General features: G+C 32.5%; 1 protein-coding gene and 1 pseudogene across 1 annotated transcript; both read left to right on the top strand.

Moving 5' to 3' along the window:
- Positions 1-1,504: 1,504 nt before the first annotated feature.
- LOC104608785 (lycopene beta cyclase, chloroplastic/chromoplastic-like) lies at positions 1,505-9,944 on the top strand (annotated as a pseudogene).
- An 8,556-nt stretch (positions 9,945-18,500) lies between these two features.
- Positions 18,501-18,848, top strand: LOC104608786 (S-protein homolog 5-like). The gene has a single exon (XM_010274870.2). It carries the CDS (start codon positions 18,501-18,503, stop codon positions 18,846-18,848), a length of 348 nt encoding a protein of 115 aa, XP_010273172.2.
- Positions 18,849-20,954: the final 2,106 nt, after the last annotated feature.

Genomic DNA, 20,954 nt, shown 5'->3' with positions numbered 1-20,954 from the left:
ATTCCGAAAGCTTTGCTTTTCTTATTAAACCTTCAACTCCAATGCCATTTCCATTTACTATTTTCTATTTTGCTTAATCGCTAAAGTATCAATGTATCATATAAGATTTTCTTATCATTCTAATAAACATTATGAACCTTATACATTATTATTTTTTATTTTGGTAGGGGGTTTGGGCTTGGCTTACTTGGTCTTGATGTGTTCTTTACTTTTAACCACAACTTCATTAGTTACATCCTACATTGTAAACTAACTCATTACCTTTTTAACTTTTAAGTGTAATATTATGTGATAGGTTTCATTTGTTTTTTTAGATCTAATTTATATTTTCTTTGTTTGTAGATGTAACACCAAACAAGAGATACACCAGCTAGTACCGAGGATGCAAATTCATATCCAAACCTTTAAGTTAAAAGGGTTCGACAAATATTACAAGTGAAAACTCTAAAGGAAAGAGAAAATCCATAAAATCAATGTCAGAAATATGGGAACACTTTTCTAAGATTATTTTAGATAATAGTGAGCCGAAGGGTAGATCCAACCATTGTGATAGGGAATTTTGTTGTGACCCTAAAAAATGGAATTGCTTTACTAAGAAATCAAATGAGAAGAACCCTTAAAACTTACACACAAAACAAACAAAATTGAATTTGCACCCAAATTCAAAGGAAGGAGATGGTGAGAATATGAATCCCCTTGGCCTTAGTTGTTGGAAGTTTGATCAAGAGGCTATTAGGAAGGGGTTAACTCATATGATCATTATTGATGAGTTCCTATTCAAGTTTGTGGGTGGTGAGGGCTTTAATAAATTTATGACACTTTCTTGTCCAAGTGTACTTGGATGAAAAGTTAAAGTTAAAGAATTTCTTAAAAAATACGTATTGAAAGGTTTGTCTTACAATTGACACATTATCTTCCTCGCAAAGGATTAATTACATGTGTTTAACAATCAATTTTATTGACAATGACTAGAAATTGAATAAAAAGATTCCTAATTTTTGTCCAATTTCTAGTAATATAAAGGGGAGGCAATTGGTAAGGCAATAGAAAAGTTTATGCTTGAATGGGGGATTGATGAAGTTTTTTTTTTTTCCATTGTAGTTGATAATGCTAGTTTAAATGATGTTGTAGTTACATTTTTAAGAAATAAAATTGCTAATTGGGGAACTAGTATTTTAAATTTGTTGTGTTTAGATGTTGGTAGTAGATGGAACTCAACCTATTTAATATTGGAGGTGGCTCAAAAGTTTGAAAGAGTCTTTGATAGGTTTGAGGATCATGATCCTTATTTTAGAAGTGAACTTGAGATGGGTGATGGGGTTCCTACTGATAATTTTGATTGGGCCTGTTTTAGGAGGCTAGTGCTATTTCTACAACACTTTTATGATCCTACATTGTAGGTTTTAGACTCATTGTATGCCACTTTAACATTTTTTTCAAGAAACTTGTTTAATTGGTTGCTTTTTACGAGAGTAAGGACAAATAATTGAAGGAGATTGTAGAAATGATAAAAGGGATGTATGACAAGTATTGGGGAAACATTGACAAGATGAATAAGTTGATTTATATTATAACTATTTTAGACTTTTGTCAGAAATTAGAGTATGTGGAATTTGCACTTATTGATATGTATGAAGGTGCCAAGGGTGAAGAGCTTGTGAAAGAGGTTAAGGAAGTCATATATAAGTTGTACGATGAATACAAGAATGAGTGTACCTCAAAGTGGGCATATTAGTGATAAACCCAAATTTCAACTTCAAATGAGACAGAAGGTGAGCAACCATCACCAATAAAGAAGATGTTGGCAATGTCATAGTTTAAGAAGTAAATTAGAGTTGGATAAGTACTTAAGTGAAGATACTAAAGAGGCAAATGATGACTTTGATATCCTAGGATGGTGGAGGGTTAGGCCATGTTTAGTTCAACTTTCATTCTTTCTCATTCTTGACCAAGATGAAATTCTAAAATGGACAAGAATGAGTAAAAAAAAGAAAATATTGCTGTGTACCAAACACTTTTTTCCTAAAAAATGTATTCTTTTCAAATTGACAAGTGACTTACATTGTTCATTTTCATTCTTAAAAGAAAAATTGTGTTAGCAACCATAAACCACTAGCCTAGGTCTCCAAAATCATCAGCATAGATGTTTATTTCTAGGGTTGTCAATTGAACTAGATTTGGTCCAATCCAGTCTAATCTAATATTGATCCATTTATAAATGGACTAGGCCAAATCCATACAAACCAAGTCCATTCTAATCCAAATAAAATGCAAATGGAATAGATTGGGTCCAATCCGATCCAAATTGAATCAAACACCAAAGTAACATGAGAAATCTAGAAAATATATAAAAAAACTACAACACCTGTTACAACCCAATCTAGTCCAATTAAAATGCAAATGGATTGGATTGGGTCCAATTCAATCCAAAGATAATGAATAAAAGCACTTTTGTAAAAGTACTTCAGCAAAAGTGCTTTTGTAAAAGTGCTTTCAAACAAGTACTTTGATAAAAATACTTTCATAAAAGTGCTTTTGTAAATGTACTTTCATAAAAGTGCTTTCGTAAAAGTATTTTTATAAAAGTGCTTTCACAAAAGTACTTTTCATAAAAATTACTTTTATAAAAGTGATTTTGTAAAAGTGCTTTCGTATAAAAGTACTTTTATAGAAATGCTCTCATAAAAGTACTTTGTAAAATTACTTTGCTTTCGTAAAAGTACTTTTCATAAAATTACTTTTATAAAAGTGCTTTCATAGAATTACTTTTATAAAAGTTCTTTCATAAAAGTACTTTCATAAAGTGTTTTTATGCTGGCAATTTCTAACTGCTAGCATAGAGTTTCTTTAAAGAATGAAAATGGGTAAGATGGGGCATGATTATTTTTCATGCTGTAGGCTACCTCATTTTTTATGCTATGGGTTGATTTTTCATTTTAAAAAGAATGAGGCAATGGCAAGAATTTTGTAACCAAATGCTCTAATGTTATTCATTCTTGCTCATTCTTGCCTAGAATGAGCAAGAATTAAAAAAAATGAGGCCTTGAATAGCGAACCAAGCATGGCCTTAATTGTCATTTGTCACAGATTTTCCATCCTTTTACAAATGGCTCGGGATGTATTGGCAGCTCCTATCTCTACTCTTGCTTTGGGGTCTACTTTTAGCATTAGAGGATGAGTACTTGATGCATTTAGGAGTTCTTTGACTCCTAAAATAGCAGAAGCACTTCTATGTGTTCAAGCTTGGATCCGGTCATTAAAACATGCCATTAATGTTGAAGAAGACATAGAAGAGCTTGACAAACTTGAAAATGGTAACAATCTTTTCAATTTGAGTTTCATATCGTTTGTTATTTTTCTCTTGATCATTGTTTAAGGTTCATAATTTTTAAATGAATGTTTTTCTAATTTTCTTCCTCAATTTTCAGATTTATTAGAGGTTGCAATTACATCAAAGCTAATAGTGATTGATATATGATTATCCCTATCTATGCTTGTACTTGGTAGGCTTTTAAAATTCGATACTCATATTGCACAATATATGTACTATAATCTTTAAATTTCTTATATCTCTCTTGTAGGCCGAACTTGGAGAACATGGAGAATATGATTCAAGACTTGTTATTGCAGGATTCTTCCTACTCATGGTTTTATTGGGTTTATGATGTTTGGTTTTTGGTTTTGTATTTGGACCTACCCATGGTTTTGTTGGGTTTATGATGTAAGACTTGTTATTTTTATGCCTTTTAGTTTTAGATGCCAATATAGTTTACCAATATTTTTCTCTTCTTTCCCTATTTTCTCCCTTTTGCTCTAGATTGTTTTTACAATATTGTGATATGGATTTTCTGTTCATGATTCTTAAGGAATTCTTTGCTATCATCTTTGAAGAGGGAAAGTCATGAAACTTCTTTTTATGGGAGGTAGAAGTGTAGAACCTTGAAAGAGAGCTGCAAAAAAGTTTTAATGGTTGTTGAAAGATGAAAAGGTGGCTTAACTTGCATTTCTAAGGTGAAGCATGGACCTGGTTGTGTTAATATGTTCATTCCATTTGTTCCATGATATGCAGGTTGTACATTTGATTCACATTATATTTGCATTGACTACTAGCTATATATAATCAATTGCTTAGAGATGATTGTAGGCCAATCTTGGCACATGTTTTGGTCATGAAGTATCTTAATAGGCCTTATAGCAAGGTTAATAAAAAGCAGTTAAAGATGAAAATGATGCAAAAATGCATATCAAATGGTGTCAAGTTTCATCTGTCAAAGGTCCTTAAAGTTATACACAAGGAGTACTATAAGGCCCTGTTTGGCGCATTTTTCATCATGTCTTCACACGGAAAAACACACAAGGAAGGCGTGCCTTAACCAAATGGTCTTCAAGCTACTAAGATCTTAATGCATAAGCTCACATCGTCTTTTGGCTATCAAGTCTGCTGGAATATCTTTCAAAAAAGACTTGCCAAATGACATCTAAGTCTCTTTTTGCAATGACGGAGTCACCATCTAGGCCACCATAGTCCTTAATGCTATTGGTTTTTCTAGGTATCTTGTTCAGTATGATAAGCCCTATAACCCTAGGTATCAAGTGGCGTATGAGATCTTAGTAGAGGTAGAAGAACACCCCTTCGATTTGGAAAAGATGGTTTTCATGGATTGGAGAAATTCACACCTTTTTGTGTTTAGTTGCAATGCAAATAAATTTGTACTAATGCAAAACCATGGTAGTACAAATGATTTGAATGTAAATTCTTGTCAGCACCTGATTTTTGCTCGGTCGGCCGCTTGAGCCTCCAATTCACCCCAAATACCTGATCAGACCCTTTCGACCTCTCCAAAACACCCAAAAACCCATAAAACCCAAATTTCACCTCGAGAGCCCTTAGATTCACCGCTAAACCTACCCAATACCTATCCGATGGCCCCTGCTCAACCATTAGATCAGACACAACCATCAGGCCCGGGACATCCCAAGAAACCTACCCATGAAATTTGAACTCAAGATTCCTTCGTTTACCCGTTCATCAAACAAAGATTCTATTTCGATCATTTTTGTACCCACAACCTATATCCAGTTGATCCGGATACATATAAACCAATCAAACTTTTCCAATCACCCCAGAATACCAAAAAACTCCTACTTATGAAATTTCAGCCCGAAACACCTTCCTTTATCCTCAATCATACAAAGATTCCATTTCAAGGCTCTAGATTGACTAGATTCTAAATCCACCCGATTCAGGCCTAGTTGGCCCAATTTAACCTTACCAATCACATCAGACTACCCCAAAACCCTACCTTGTGAAATTTCACCCAAAACTACATTCGTTTACCCCTTCGTCGAATAAAGATTCCATTTTGAGGCTCTAGATTAGTCGAATGAAGCCCTTTTCCAAATATACCCAACCCGGGCCTAGTCGGGCCAATCTGACCCTGCCAATCAACCCAGAATGTCCAAAAACTCCACCCCATGAAATTTCATTCAAAACTACCCCCGTTTGCCTCTTTATAAAAAAAGATTCCATTTCGGCCAATCTTATTAACCCTCACACATCAAAACCCTTCTCAACCATCAGACCTATCTCAACCCCCCAATTTTGTTAGCTGGAACCATCCATCATTGGACCAAGGACCCGGTTCAACCCCCGGACCCGATTTAACCCAACATATTTAAAAATACCAAAATGCCCTCATTTTCCTCAAAATTGCCCCTTCTCCATTATAAAAGCTAGACCAAGACCCTCATTTAGAAAAGAATCTAGAAACATTTCGGGGAGGGATTGTAACCCATCCCCTTTGTTCGAACTCGAATAAGAAGATCGACTATTCACCTCCCCCTTTAGAACAGTGGTGAACCAGCGGCGACAACTAACCTTCAAGCTCCCCCCTCTCCACCTCTCTCTTCTTCTTCTTCTTCTCTATTCCACTAGTTTTCATCCCTTTTTTCCCCATTGTCATCCCATTCGAACCGTCGCCGCAACTCTTAACAGCGGCGACATTCTTTACTACCTCCCTCATATTCCTTTTTCCCATTGAAGATTTGTTGTTCACCTCCCCCAACCTTGCGACACCTGAATGGTGGCGATAACAGTCCCCTCCACCACTTCCCTCTCTCGCCGCTGTCACAGACTGGATCTCTTTTTCTCGTATTGCAGCGGCGGGTTTGAACCCAACCAACAATAACTCAGCATTCCCAGATTCTGAAAGACTTCCCTACATCACTGAATGAACCAAGAATGTGCAGTCTGACAATTAACTCTTAGCAACCCAGCAGCATTCAACATTCTAGGGCTACATCGAGGTAACGATCTTACCTCACACTTAGACATTTAGACTTGATTTGATTCAGTTTCTTTTTTAGCTTTCTTTCTTGTTTTTTATCATCTGATCACATTTTTCATAGCGAGAACATTAGTGCTTTCTGGTATGTGAAGGGATTAACATACTCCCTCAACACATCCAGCCAACTAACCGAGTTCGGACATGAGGATTCTGATAGAAAAGGGGTGGGGTTTCCTATCCTTTTTGCTCAGACCCTCGTGTCCAAAAGGAATTAGTCTGAAAGTGAAGAGGAGTGTTATTCATATCCTTCTCGGTTGCTAGAAGGTATAGATTCTCAACTCAAATTTGAATTCAAAACAAAAAGGGATTTGGCATTCACACTGACTAGAGAAAGGGGTGCCTAACCCCTTCCCTCTCTCTCTCAACTTACCCAAATTAGCCTTATCCTGGCAAATTGATATGGAGTCATTATTTCTAAAAGTTTTGTGAGATTTGAATCCGGGAGGCCTATCACTCCCAGTAATGTATTCCGATGGGTGGTGACTCCATAACATCAGCCTGGAAGTGAACTGCCTGATATTTCCAATGTTCACAGACTTCCCAGGTCCAGATTTTCCAAATTTACTTTAATATAGTCTTTCGCAGATTTTCTCTGATCCAGATTTACTTTAATCTAGTTTTTCTCAGATTTTCCCAGATCTAGGTTTCCCAGATTTACTTTAATCCAGTTTTTCTCAGATTTTTCCAGATCAAGATATCCTAGATTTACTTTAATTCAGTTTTTGTACATTATCCCAGATCCAGATTTCCCAGATTTACTTTAATCTTGTTTTTCGTAGATTTTCCCAAATCAAGATTTCCCATATTTACTTTAATTCAGTTTTTCGCAGATTTTCCCAAATCCAAATTTCTCAGATTTACTTTAATTTAGTTTTCATAGATTATCCCAGATCCAGATTTCCCAGATTTACTTTAATTTAGTTTTTGTAGATTATCTCAAATCCAGATTTCACAGATTTTCCAGATTTACTTTAATTCAGTTTTTGTAGATTATCCCAGGTCCAGATTTCACAGATTTCCCGGATCTAGATTTCCTAGATTTACTTTAATTCAATTTTTGTAGATTATCCCAAATCCAGATTTTCCCAGATTTAATTTAATTCAGTTTTTGTACATTATCCTAGATCCATATTTCCTAGATTTACTTTAATTCAGTTTTCGTAGATTATCCCTGATCCAGTTTTTTGCAAACTTACTTCAATCCAGTTTTTTTGCAGATTTACTTAATTCAGTTTTTCACAGATTTTCCCAGATCCAGATTTCCCAGATTTAATTTAATCCTGTTTTTCATAGATTATCCCAGATCCAGATTTCGTAGATTTACTTCCAGTTTTTTTGTAAATTTACTTTAATCCAATTTTCATAGTTTTCTTCCCAGATCTAGTGTTCACTAATTTACTTTAATCCAATTTTCACAGATGCACCCAGATATAGTTTTCAAAGATGTACCTTGATTCCACAAGGTTTCTAATACTTAGGAGAGGTTTTTTCTCCAAATAATTTTCATTTTATTTATTTTCTTTCAAGGCAAATGTACCCTAATTCCGAAGGTTCTTGATGCCTAGGAAAGGTCGCTTTGCCAAGAATAAAACCGGCCTGAGCACGATGAAACGATGCTACAGAAGAGCTTTTCTTTTTCACCTTTTTCTTACCATCCTCTGCTCACCCCTCTTCAGGCTTGCCCTTCGTAAAAATCTTTGTGTGCTTCTTTTGTTCTTTGTTGTTCTGTAGTTTCCTACCTCACAACAAAGAGGGTAGCTATCAGCACCCAATTTTTGCTCGGTCTGTCGCCTGAACCTCTAAAATACCCCAAACACCCGATCAGACCCTTCCGATCTCTCCAAAACCCAGAAAACTCAAATTCCACCACAGTAAAACTGACCGATACCAATTTGATGACCCCGATCAACCTCTAGTTACGCCTCAACCACTAGATCTAACCCCCACCATCAGACCCAGGACCTCCTAAGACACCCACCTACAAAATGTCATCCCAAAACACCTTTGCTTACCCCTCCGTCGCACCAAGATTTCATTCTGAGGCTCTCGATTAGCCAAATCAAGCCCTTTCCAGATTTGCTTGATTTGGGCCCATTTGGGCCAATCTAACCCCGCCAATCAACCCAGAATGTTCAAAAACCCCTCCCCATGAAATTTCATTCAAAACTACCCCCGTTTGCCTCTTCATCCAAAAGGATTTCGTTTTGCCAATTTCATTAGCCCTCACACATCAAAACCCTTTCTTTATCATCTGATTACATTTTTCATAGCAAGAACATTAGTGCTTTCTGGTATGTGAAGGGACTGACATACTCCCTCAACACGTCTAGCCAGCTAACCGAGTCTGGACGTGAGGGTTCTGATAGAAAAGGGGTGGGGTTTCCTATCCTTTTGCTTAGGCCCTTGCGTCCAAAAGGAGTTGGTCTGAAAGTGAAGAGGAGTGTTATTCATATCCTTCTCGGTTGCTAGAAGGTATAGATTCTTAGCTCAAATTTGAATTCAAAACAAAAAGGGTTTTGGCATTCACACCGACCAGAGAGAGGGGTGCCTAACACCTTCCCCCTCTCTCTTTCTCAACTTACCCAAATTAGCTTTATCCTAGCAGATTGATATGGAGTCATTATTTCTGAAAGTTTTGTGAGATCTAAATATGGGAGGCCCAGCACTCCCAGTAATGTATTCCGATGGGTGGCGACTCCATAGCATCAACTGGGAAGTGAATTGCCGGATATTTTCGATGTTCACAATTCTGACCTATTTTTGTTTCAAATTTTAGCTTATTTTGTTTGATTGTAGTACAAATGAAGTAAATTAAGACATGAAGTACAATAAAGTAAAATCCAAGACCAAATTAAATAAGAATTTGCAGTTTTTACATTTGCACTCCTATGCATTTGTCCTAGTGCGAATAAATTTGCTCTGTAACCAAACACGGCCTTAGTGTCAATAAGGAACTGAAAGAGAAAAATATCAATATTCCCACATTTTTGTTTGCAAAGCCCTTCTCATCCAAGTGGATTTTTTCTGGAATAAACGTCCATAGTGGGTAGTCCTAGAGATCCCATGGAAGATATACAAGAAAGGATGGTAGCTAGATTGAGACACTTAGGTATAAAGGTGAAAAGCATTGAAGAAAATGCGAGATCTTTTACTGTAATGGGTGGTCCCCTTCCTGTGCTCTCTAGAGGGTTGTGGGAATTGGTGGTAGTGTGGAGATGGTTCACCCCTCAACTGGGTACATGGTGGCAAGGACAATTGTAGATAGTTAATCAATAGTTCAGTAAATTGATTTTGAGCAAGGGCTTTTGGGAAATAATTTATCTTTAGAAGTGTGGAAGGATCTTTGGCCCATAGAAAGGGGAGATTGAGAGAGTTTTTTCTGCTTTAATTGGCATGGATATTCCACTCAAGCTTGATTTACAAGGCACAAGGAGTTTTTTTTTTTTTATACATTTTTTTTTTGATCTAGAACCTCATTATTGGCATGGCTTCATGGCATTTATATTGTTTCTTCCTGAACTTATATTCTTTGGACTTTCATTGTTCATTTGGTGTATGAGCAATGATGGATATTCTTTAGTACATGATAGAGATTAAGTTGATGGATATTCATTTGGTGTATGTTAAATGCAGGATTGTATTTGTATCAAAATGGTTATAAGTTTGTTGTCACAAATAGATGCTACTACAACTATCTCAAGCTAGTCTGTAATGCAATTTTCTTACTGTTGAACAACAGAAACTGACATCAGTCCTTAATTGAGTTGAATTAGTAATCAATGTATTTTCTGCATGAGTCAAAGATTCTTTTCCTCTATATTCCACTATCCTTACATCTCTTGATTAAATTATAATACTCAGTTGTGGTTTCACTAAAGTTGGTTTTTGATTTCCCAAATACTAATAAGTTTGGCTTTTTAATCATTTTATCTAATATTCTGTTAAGTAGTCTTTTTATTAGGTGCCATTAAATAAGAGCTGAATTAATGGCTTAATTGAATGCCTTTCTTTAGTAAATAAGTTGTCAAGGAGTGATACTTAGGCTCCTTAATTGCTGAAATTGAATTTGGATTTATTATAAAGCAGAAACAAGCACTTGACACTCTTGTATTAACTAGTAAATGTGGACGTGCGTTGCACATTGAAATTTTAAATTATAATGACAATTATTATCATCACCATTATTATTATTATTATTATTATTATTATTATTATTATTATTATTATTATTATTATTATTATTATTATTATTATTATTATTATTATTATTATGTCATTTTATATTCCATTTCCATCATAAATAAAAATAAATTTTATTTTAACATTTTTTTATTTAATATGATTAATATATAACATTATAAATGTTCCCAAATGTTTTCGATAAAATTGTACTTTTTATTTTTTGTGTTCTATCTTTTTTAAATATTTATTATTCATCATTAATAAAAATATTTCTTACATTTCATACTTAATTTTATTTAGTATAATGAATATATAATATTAGAGATATGCTCCATTCTTTTTTTTGTATTTTTATATATTATTTATTTTTATTTTTTTGTTATTTGATTATGGAATTATTGGTTAACCCATTTGACCCAAATGGTTGAATTGCCTACCCACCATTGGGAGGGAAGAAAATGGTTTTATTTTTAAATTATTTTTCAAATTATTTATTCTTATATTATTAAAATGAATGTTATGGATTTAATTAATAGAATTTAATGATGAGAAAATATATCTTAAATATAAGATTTAATGAGAGAATATACCTTAGATATGAGACTTAATGAGAGAGAATAGGAAAATAGTTTTATTTCCAATTAGTTTTAAATTTTATATTCCATTTCCATCATTAATTAAAATATTTCTTATTTATCATACTTATTCTTGTCTAATATGATGAATATATGATATTAAAGATGCTCCCAAAATTTTCTATTTTCTTTAATTTCTATATTTTTTTGTATTTTATCAAGTTTTAATTTTTTATTATTTAATTGTGGCAACAATGCAAAATGGGTTGGCCTATTTGACCCAAAATTGTTTAATTTCTTATCACCACATAAAATACTGCTTTTCCAAGTCAATTTCAAAAGTACAAGTTTTTATGTTATTAGAATTATTTATGTATGGATTTAGTTAGTGGAACTTAGTAATTAAAAGAAACAAAAAATGCCTTAAATGTATGGTTAAATGAGGGTCAATGAAAGTAAATACCTTAAATGGAATTTAATGAGAGGGATTTGAATGCAATGAATAATTGTATTCAAATTACTTTTTCTTCCCACATAATAGATAGGGACCCTATTTCAAAAATGGGTATTTTAGTCCAAAAAATTCCAGAAATCTTAGACCCTATTTGTACTTTGATTTCTATTTTTTTTTTGCATTTTATCAAGTTTTAACTTTTTATTATTTAATTGTGGCAACAATGCAACATGGGTTGGCCTATTTGACTCAAAATTGTTTAATTTCTTACCACCACATAAAAATACTACTTTTCCAAGTCAATTTCAAAAGTACACATTTTTATGTTATTAGAATTATAGTGAAAGTGTACGCGCATTGCATGTGGAAATATCAAATGATGATGATGATGATAATAGTCAGCAACCAAATGGCCTTACTGGTTGAACCATTAACCTATTTAACCAGAAAAATGGACTATGATTAAGAAATTAATTCATTTTTTTTATATTTTAGCCATTTATATCTTTACTAACAAAAATTCTTATTTTTCAAACATATTTTTGTTTAATATGAAGAACATATAATATTAATGCATGTTCAATTTTTCTATAAAATTTATAAAAATTTCTATAATTTTATTTTTTATTATTTAATTTATGAGATAATAAAAATTACTTATTTACCAAGAGAAAATGCAATTCCAATATATTGTTTGAATATTGGTTTTAAATATTGTGATCAAATCAATAATTTATATAAATATTTTTGTTTGAATTTTTGTAATCTTATTATATGATCAAAATAGTTGAAAATATACTTATATTTTTAGTTTTTCTTTATTTTAATTATTATAATTTTCTTTTCCTTTTAATAATTTATGATTTTTTTTTTATAATTAAAACCGGATCGTGTTAGATTCAAATATCCAACATCTTGATCGGATTCAGATCCGAATCAATATTTATGAAATCTTTGGATTGAATCAAATATAATCCCTACCAAACCACTAGCCTATCATTTCTATCATTAATGAGAATAATTCTCATTAATCACACTTTTTTATATGATGAATATATAATATTATAGAATGTATCCAAAATTATCTACAAATTTCTATATTTTCTAGAATTTTATGTTTTTTATTATTTAATAGTAACATCATGTGTTGATCCATTTGACATGGATAGTTGAACCACTAACCCACAATTTGGTTGGAAAACCATTTTTTCTTTTTTTGGTTATTTTTAAATCATGTATTATATTTTCGTCACCAATAAAAGCAGTTATTGTTTTCACATTTATTTTTGCACATGGTAGTATCAAATGATGATGATGATAATAATCAACAACCAAATGACCTTACTAGTTGAACCGTTAACTTATTTAATCAGGAAAATGGACTATGATTAAGACATAATTCTTTTTTTCTCTTTATATTTTAGCCATTTCTATCTTTACAAACAATAATTCTTATTTTTTCAAACATATTTTTGTTTAATATGAAGAATATATAATATTAGTGTATGTTCAATTTTTTTTATAAAAATTCTATATTTTTATTTTTTATTATTTAATATATGAGCTAATAAAAGTTACATATTTACCAAGAGGAAATGCAATTCCAATATATTGTTTGAACCTTGGTTTTTAATATTATGGTCAAATCAATTATATATATAGTACAAATATATAATAAATATATTATCTATTATTTATTTATAAGTATGTTATTTATATTGCATTTTGTAAACTTTTTATATGATGGAAATAATTGAAAAATACTTATATTTTTGTTTTTTATTTCAACTGTTATATTTTTTCTTCTAATAATTTATTATTATTTTTTTTAAAACATTAAATCAGATCGTATCATATTCGTATATCTGACATCTTGATTATATTCGGATTTGAATCAATATTTATGAGATCTGATCGAATCTTTGGATCAGATTAGATTTGAATATACCTTGATTCAAATATAATCTGATCTGTTTGCATCCCTACCAAACCATTTGCCTACGATGACCTAATTAATTAAATTATTGAACCATTTGACATAGTTAGTCGGGTCATGTATTAGACATTAATGCTCTTTATTTTTTATCCCATTTCTATCATTAATGGATATAATTCTCGTTAATCACACTTTTTTATATGATGAATATACAATATTATAGAATGCACCCAAATTTATTGACAAATTTCTACATTTTCTAGAATTTTATGTATTTTATTATTTAATAATAACATTATGTGCTAATCCATTTGACATGGATAGTTTAATCACTAACCCACCACTTGGATGGAAAAACCATTTTGCTTTTTCAGTTAATTTTAAATCATGTCTTCCATTTTCATCATCAATAAAAGTAATTCTTATTTTCACATTTATTTTGTTTAATATGATGAATATATAACAATAGAACTGTATCAAAATGCTTTACACAAAACTTATATTATATATATATATATATATATATATATTCACTACTTAGTTATGACATCATAGATTGACTCATTTGACCCAAAATGTTAGATCTTTGACATACCTACCATCTACATATGAAAATGGTTTCATTTTCAAATTGGTTTTAAATTTTGCATTTCATTTATATCATTGATAAAATAATTATTATTTGTCATACTTATTTTTGTTTATATTATTAGTATATAATATTATAGATGTGCCCAAAATTTTTCATATCTTTTGTACTATTTTATTTAAAAAATTATTTTTAATTATACATCATGTGTCAACCTATTTGACCAAGAAGGTTGAACTACTAACCCAACCCCTAGATAGGAAGATGGTTTAATTTCGCATTGGTTTTAAGTTGTATATTTGATTTCCATCGTTAATAAAATTGTCTATTTTATCATACTTATTTTTTAATATGACAAATATATAATAATAGAAACGTGTCCAATTTTGTTTCAAAATGTTTTCTATATTTTTTATATTTCTAAACTTATATTATTTATTTATGACATCATGAAATTATCCATTTGACCCAAATGGTTGAAGTATTTATTCACGACCTAGATGGAAAATATGATTTCATTTCTAGGTTTATTTTAAAATATAAAATTTCATTCTATTAATAATTATTGTGTATGGATTTATTAGTGGAATTTAATACTGATAAACAAAAGTATTTTTTATATTTCTAAATTTGTATTATTTATTTATAACATTATGAAATTATCTATTTAACCCAATGGTTGAACTACTTACCCACCACCTAGATGAAAAATATGATTTCATTTCTATGTTTATTTTAAAAATATAAAATTATATTCTATTAATAATTATTGTGTATAGATTTATTAGTGGAACTTAATAATGATAAACAAAAGTATAAATGCTAGATTCAATGAGAGAGAATGTGATATATTTAATGATTTAAATGTGAGGTAATTGAATGTACTTAATGGTATTCTTTTAATTACATTTTCTGCCCTTTCAACGGAAATAAACTAAATTCAAGAGGAAGAATATTTTAGTAAAGAAGAATTCCAGAAGCCAATACCTCATCATTCACACTTTTATAAGTAGTATAGGTAGATAAGAATTAGTAGCAAACAACTCTTTGTTTTCTTTGGCCCGTAGACAACGAGTTCTCTATTGGCTCTTTCTAGTTAATATGGAACACATCTCCAAGGAGTTGTGATTTCCTCCTCACATCTCGTTGCAGCTGCAATGTTTTCATTCGTGGGGAGATGTTCTCAATGCATGGCTGCAACTGTTGTAAAGAGGATTAGCAACCCCAACCCCAAAAATAAAAAAGCCTAAAGTCTTGAGCTTGAAACCAGCCCGAAGACTGAAAATCCAAGCTCAAACATGTGTAAAATTTCAGTCTGGATCAATCTATCAAATCTGTATTAATACTAGTCTAATCTGTTCTAGTTTTTATATTAAAATGATTTGATCTGTTATGAGAATTTTTAAGACCATAATTTTTCTTGTTTAATTTGGTATTAGATTGTCTTCAAACCAGACCGGACTGGACACACTCCTACTCATAACCTCCTTCACTAAAATTAATGCAAAACGTCTTTCAGTTCAGGTTAAATGACTTTAGATCTGTTTAGGCTGTCCGCCTGTTTTGGGTTGGATTGGGGGCTCGTGCCTGTTTTGCTGTGTTCCTTCTCATTTTCTTGTTCTCTCCAAACTTAATCATTTTAAATTTTACTTGCAAAAAGCCCTACTAAAAACAAATTAATAAAAGTAAAACCCCAAAAGAAAACTTCATCAACTCATAACTCAGCTTCACGATCATAACTAAGCTTCACGAGTGAAGAGAATTTTTATTCTTCACGAAAAATTGGAAATTTGATAGACCGGATTATGTCATCTTTAATTAAAAAAAAGATTATTTCATCCTTCTTTTTTCATTTTAAGCATTTTTAGAATTTAGTCCCTCTCATATTTGTTTTATTGATTGCCCAAATGTATTTCCCTTGAATTGGGAATCTTTCCCCCCTGGACAATGACCCTTCTTTTTATTTTCTAAATTTAATTAGGTAATTTTGATGATTTCTTTGCTCCGATCCGTTGCAATCTATCCTCTAACACAAATTTATTGAGCTTGTGGGTTTTAGACAGAAATAACTTAAGTGACTGCTTATTTTGATCAACATGGAAGATTTCTCTAATTCATTTTGGGAAGTGTGTAAATAAAAATATGTTCAATACAAATACAAGGTTTAGAAATATTATTTGCAGTTTTGCCCTCTTTTCAAATTGAGCTTGTTACATTTGAAAAGAATGCAAATACAAATGTGCAAGTTTCAGGAAAATGATTATACTGAATATATTTGTATTTGTATTCTTAGGGGGTGTTCGTTTTTTGGATTTTGAGAAGGGGAAAAGTTAGCCAATAGGATTTTAATTCCTATTGACCAAGAAACCTATGTTCTTTTATGTGGGGATTAGGAAAAGTTTATTTTTCTGGGTATCACTTATACCCATCTCCTAAATGGGTAAATAACTTTCTCACCTAGGGGGAATGTTACTAGCACTTGAATGGGACAAAAATGTCATTTTTAATAATAAATTTTATGGCTAAAATAGGCATTGCCTTATGTACCTAAGAAATAAAAGAACATGAATAAATGCACTTACTGGAGTAAATCTTTCTTGAGAAACACTCACCCAAGTTAATGCATTTACTTAAATAAGTAACTTACCGAAAAGCGAACAGGGGCTTAGACTCAGATTGGAAAGAGTATAAATATAAATATATAAAATACAAATACATACGAAATAATACAAAATATAAATATGCACAATACAAATACAAAGTTTTGCACCCTACATATTAATATTTTTGTATTCTTTTCAAAAAGTGAGCCTTAAGTTACTGTTTATTTCTTATTTACATCGTTTTTGCTCTTATTCTCAGCGAAAAAGCCTTAGTGTGCTTTTTTAACCCATATTTGACGAAAGGGGGAAACAAAAACAATGATGGAGAGTGGTTGGTTTGGGTGTTGCAACAAAAGACGAACCAATCATGCTGAGACTTGCCATCGTGATTTATTGCAACTTGCAAATGAAAGACAAAGAGAGATGCAAAGTGATTGCGGTTTGGGCGTTGTAACAAGAGGCAAACCCGAAAACGACTTATAACTGCAAAACTCCCCATAGTGAAGTAAGAGAAACGTCAAAATTTTGCAAATGAGAGAGAGTTTATTGCAGAAGTAAGAGAAAGAGGGAAAGAATGAATTTGTTACAAAAATAGCGTGAGAGGAAGAAAGCAAGTGTGAGGAATAGGAATGGTCTTGGGGCGATTCAGTCCTAAAAAACGTCAAAATTTTATTATGCACACTGTCTTAATAGTTACTCATGGATGCATGTCTTGTGAAAAATGGCAATCATATAGCAGAACCCAACATAGACACTATCTTGAAGGTATGTATGAAGTAGCAGTGGTCTAGTATTCCATCCTCATTACCTCATTATAATTAATTAAGTTTCATCCCAAAGTATGGGTGGGCCTGTGTTTCTTCACACTTCAAGTCCAATGGGCTTTCGTATGAGGGGGCATATTAGAGAATATCAACCTATTCAAAAACCTCACCTAATGGTTTAAGCTTTTAAATTGAATAATTCTTTGAGAGCTTACAATGAGTTTTATGCAATTCCTCATTTTGTTCTTATATTCAATTGAGTTCCTCATTTTTATCTTTAATAATTAAACTAATAATTTTATTCTAAAAGCTTATAATTCTTGCTAAAGAGTCTCTCTCCTCCATCTAACATTGCATTTACTTCCAGATCACCTGCCAACAATATGCATTCCAACAGCCTACCAACATGATCTAACACTACACATCTCATACATGGTGGGTCCCAGTCTCATGGTGAGATGTGTAGTGTTAGGAGATCCCAGTTATTCATTAATATTTGGGTTTCACTCAAATTTATCTGTTGAATTTATGTCAGATTTGAATTGAATTTGGATTGCAATAGGAAATTGAACGTACATCATTAATAACTCGTACTAAAAAAATGACCAAAATATATATTATTAATTAATAATATAAACTAATTAAAAATGGATTTTATATTACTTATACATCATTTGAAACTGTTTACCAGTCAGGAAAAGTATAAGAGAATCCCCAAAAAAAAGTGGTTTAGGGGAATACCAAATAAAAACCCTTATTAATGTTATTACCATCTGAAACTACCACAAACCAAATTCAATGGATGCATAGGCACATGATCATTCCACTTTTCCATTAAGGGAAGCTTAGTTTTCAATCAGAATTAATAACGCATTATTGATCACTTCTTTTCATTGCTATAAATCAAAAGGAAGATGAAGCACCAACTCCACCACCACCACCACCACCGTGATCAAATATTGCGCATTTCACAATATTGATCGATCAATCATGGGTTCTTCCAAAATTTCTAACTTGCTCGTCATTTCCTTGTTCTTGGCCCTGTCAATGATGACGACTGGTGTTAGAGGTATGTACCATGTTTACGTTTACAATATGTTGGGAGAAAACGAAAATCTCTGGGTTCATTGTTCATCCAAAGATGATGATCTGGGGATACATTTGGTGCCCTATCAAAGCGACTTCCATTGGAAGTTCAATGTTAACATCTTCAGGACTACGCTTTTCTCCTGCGACTTAGCAAAGAAGACGGTCAGTGGCCATTTCGTGATTTTTAATGCCAAGAGAGATGATGGTAATTGCAAGGATGACCAGTGCATCTGGCACGTTAAGAAGGATGGTATATATTTCTACAATGCCTTTGCTATGAGGGATGAGTTGAAGTTTCGCTGGCCATGAGTACTAAATGACTGATAAGTTGCAGAGTTTACCAATATAATACAGCAAATTAAATAAGAATTTAGTAGTTCATGTTAAGCAATAAGCACCACAGATCAATTTAGTAGTTCTGTTATTCAACTAATTATTAATGTTGTATTGTTGTGATAATATTGTTGATGCATGGTGAGAAGCTGGATATGTAATTGTTTCATCTGTTGAATGAAATTAAATTTGCCTGATGAAGACTACTTTTAATAAATTGTTGTTCTTGTTGTGTTTAATTCCTATATATTGTTTTAATTTAAACTATAGCGTTGGCCTGTTTGACAAGTCTTTTTGAGAAAATTTTCTTGTAGCTCTGACAGTCAAAAAACGTATTGAGCTTTTGATATAAGATCTGGGCAGCCCAAAAATAATTTGGCAGATGCACGTCTTTCTGTGCGCCTTTCCCCGTCTTCCTGTGCGAATATAAAACGTAAAAGACGCGAAAAGCTTCATTTGGAGCTTCCCAAAATCAGCCCAAAATGGGCTTTTTGCGTCTTTTCGGCATTCCGTATTTTGGCGGTTAGATCCTCCGCATGCCAAATGGAAATAGACTGAATTTCGATCTACTCAGCTTGTAAACAGCAAAAAACCACGCAGAAAGATACACAAACGCCCCTAAATTAATGAATCCATCATCTCCCATGGTCAGACATGGAGGGTTGTTTTCTTTATGATCTTTTGGGGTTATTCTATACCCTTTTTTCTAGTGCAACATGCAACATTGGAAGTCCATACACTTAAATTTCCGCACCTCAATCCTGTGAGGGAGGAGCACAATAGCTCTTTTGGGCACCTACATAAGGGCATACTGCCCAAAGTGAGATTGGTACCTTAAATCATCAAGGGCACTCTAGTTCACTTGCTCTCTTATCCCTTTAGCTTATACAGTTAGCTCTGCTCATCCAATGCAGCTTAGCCTAATTGACCTCCCCATTTTTGTTACTGACTTCAGCATCAAAGTGCTCCTCTCTAGGGATCTGATCCACTTTGGGGTTTCTGAGTATTTGTATTTAACTCATCAAATCCAACTTAGGGTCCATTTGGTTCGTAACCGGAATCGAAATCGGAATGGTCCATTCCTGGCATCTATTTGGTTCAGTCATCCTGCTGTTTGGTTCAAGTAGAAGCTGGAATCAGAATCAACCAAAGTTTTCAATTCTGCCCTTGTTAAAAGAACCTCAAAAACATCCACTAATTATATATTTTCAACATATACACACATTGGCAGCCTGCTACCAAGTGCATATATGAAGAAAATATGAAATAAAGAAAAGAAAAACACATAAACAAACAAAAATCACAAAAAATATCATTCTCCATAAAAAATGAAAAGAAAAATACATAAATAAACAAAAATCTCTCATAATGGCTTCAGTTGCATGCTCAACATCCTGTCAACAACAAACATGTTATTGTGGATATAAAATCAATATATATCTCAGCTTTTGTGGGAAATTAATATGCTATTATATATGGAAATTAGTATATTTCATTGTGGTTAAAATGTCAAATATCATTTAGGGTTTCTACTCATGCTGACTCAGAATTTTGTTGTAATTCTCCAAAAAGGCAATCGACCTCAATTACTTTCTTGTAGTTATTAAAACTTTAGCAAAGAAAAAAGCTACTTTAAAATATAAAGGAAACTATTACTTGGTAAAAACTAGTTCCAGAACCATAAATGTAGTAATTTTTGCTTCTTTTATTCATTTGAGTAGGATATAATTTTCAGAGGTCGAATTCAAGAATCAAGAACTGCTTTATTAGTCCATCACACTCTTCCTAAGCATGAAGTAGTCCTTTAATAGTCAACTTCCTCCACTCAAGACTGAAAACAACAATGAATTTGGGCAAATATTCACAAGTCTTGAGACTTAAGAGAGATGAGGTCAGTGGGGGGAGAAAAACCATATCATGGTTGCATCAAAACCCCAAAGTCATCTTTAAGGCGACAAACAAGAGGTGTCATCAATAAAGGAGGCAACTGTGGCTTGCATGGTTGGGGTCATCGCATATCAGCAACCTCATTTTCTGGTGCCTGGGTAAGGTCACCCTGGGTCCACCTCAGCATCTCCAATG

The sequence above is a fragment of the Nelumbo nucifera genome, chromosome 6 (genome assembly GCF_055504915.1).
Source record: "Nelumbo nucifera cultivar China Antique chromosome 6, China Antique-T2T, whole genome shotgun sequence".
Lineage (NCBI taxonomy): Eukaryota > Viridiplantae > Streptophyta > Magnoliopsida > Proteales > Nelumbonaceae > Nelumbo > Nelumbo nucifera.
This window is presented reverse-complemented; position numbering and strand designations above follow the sequence as displayed.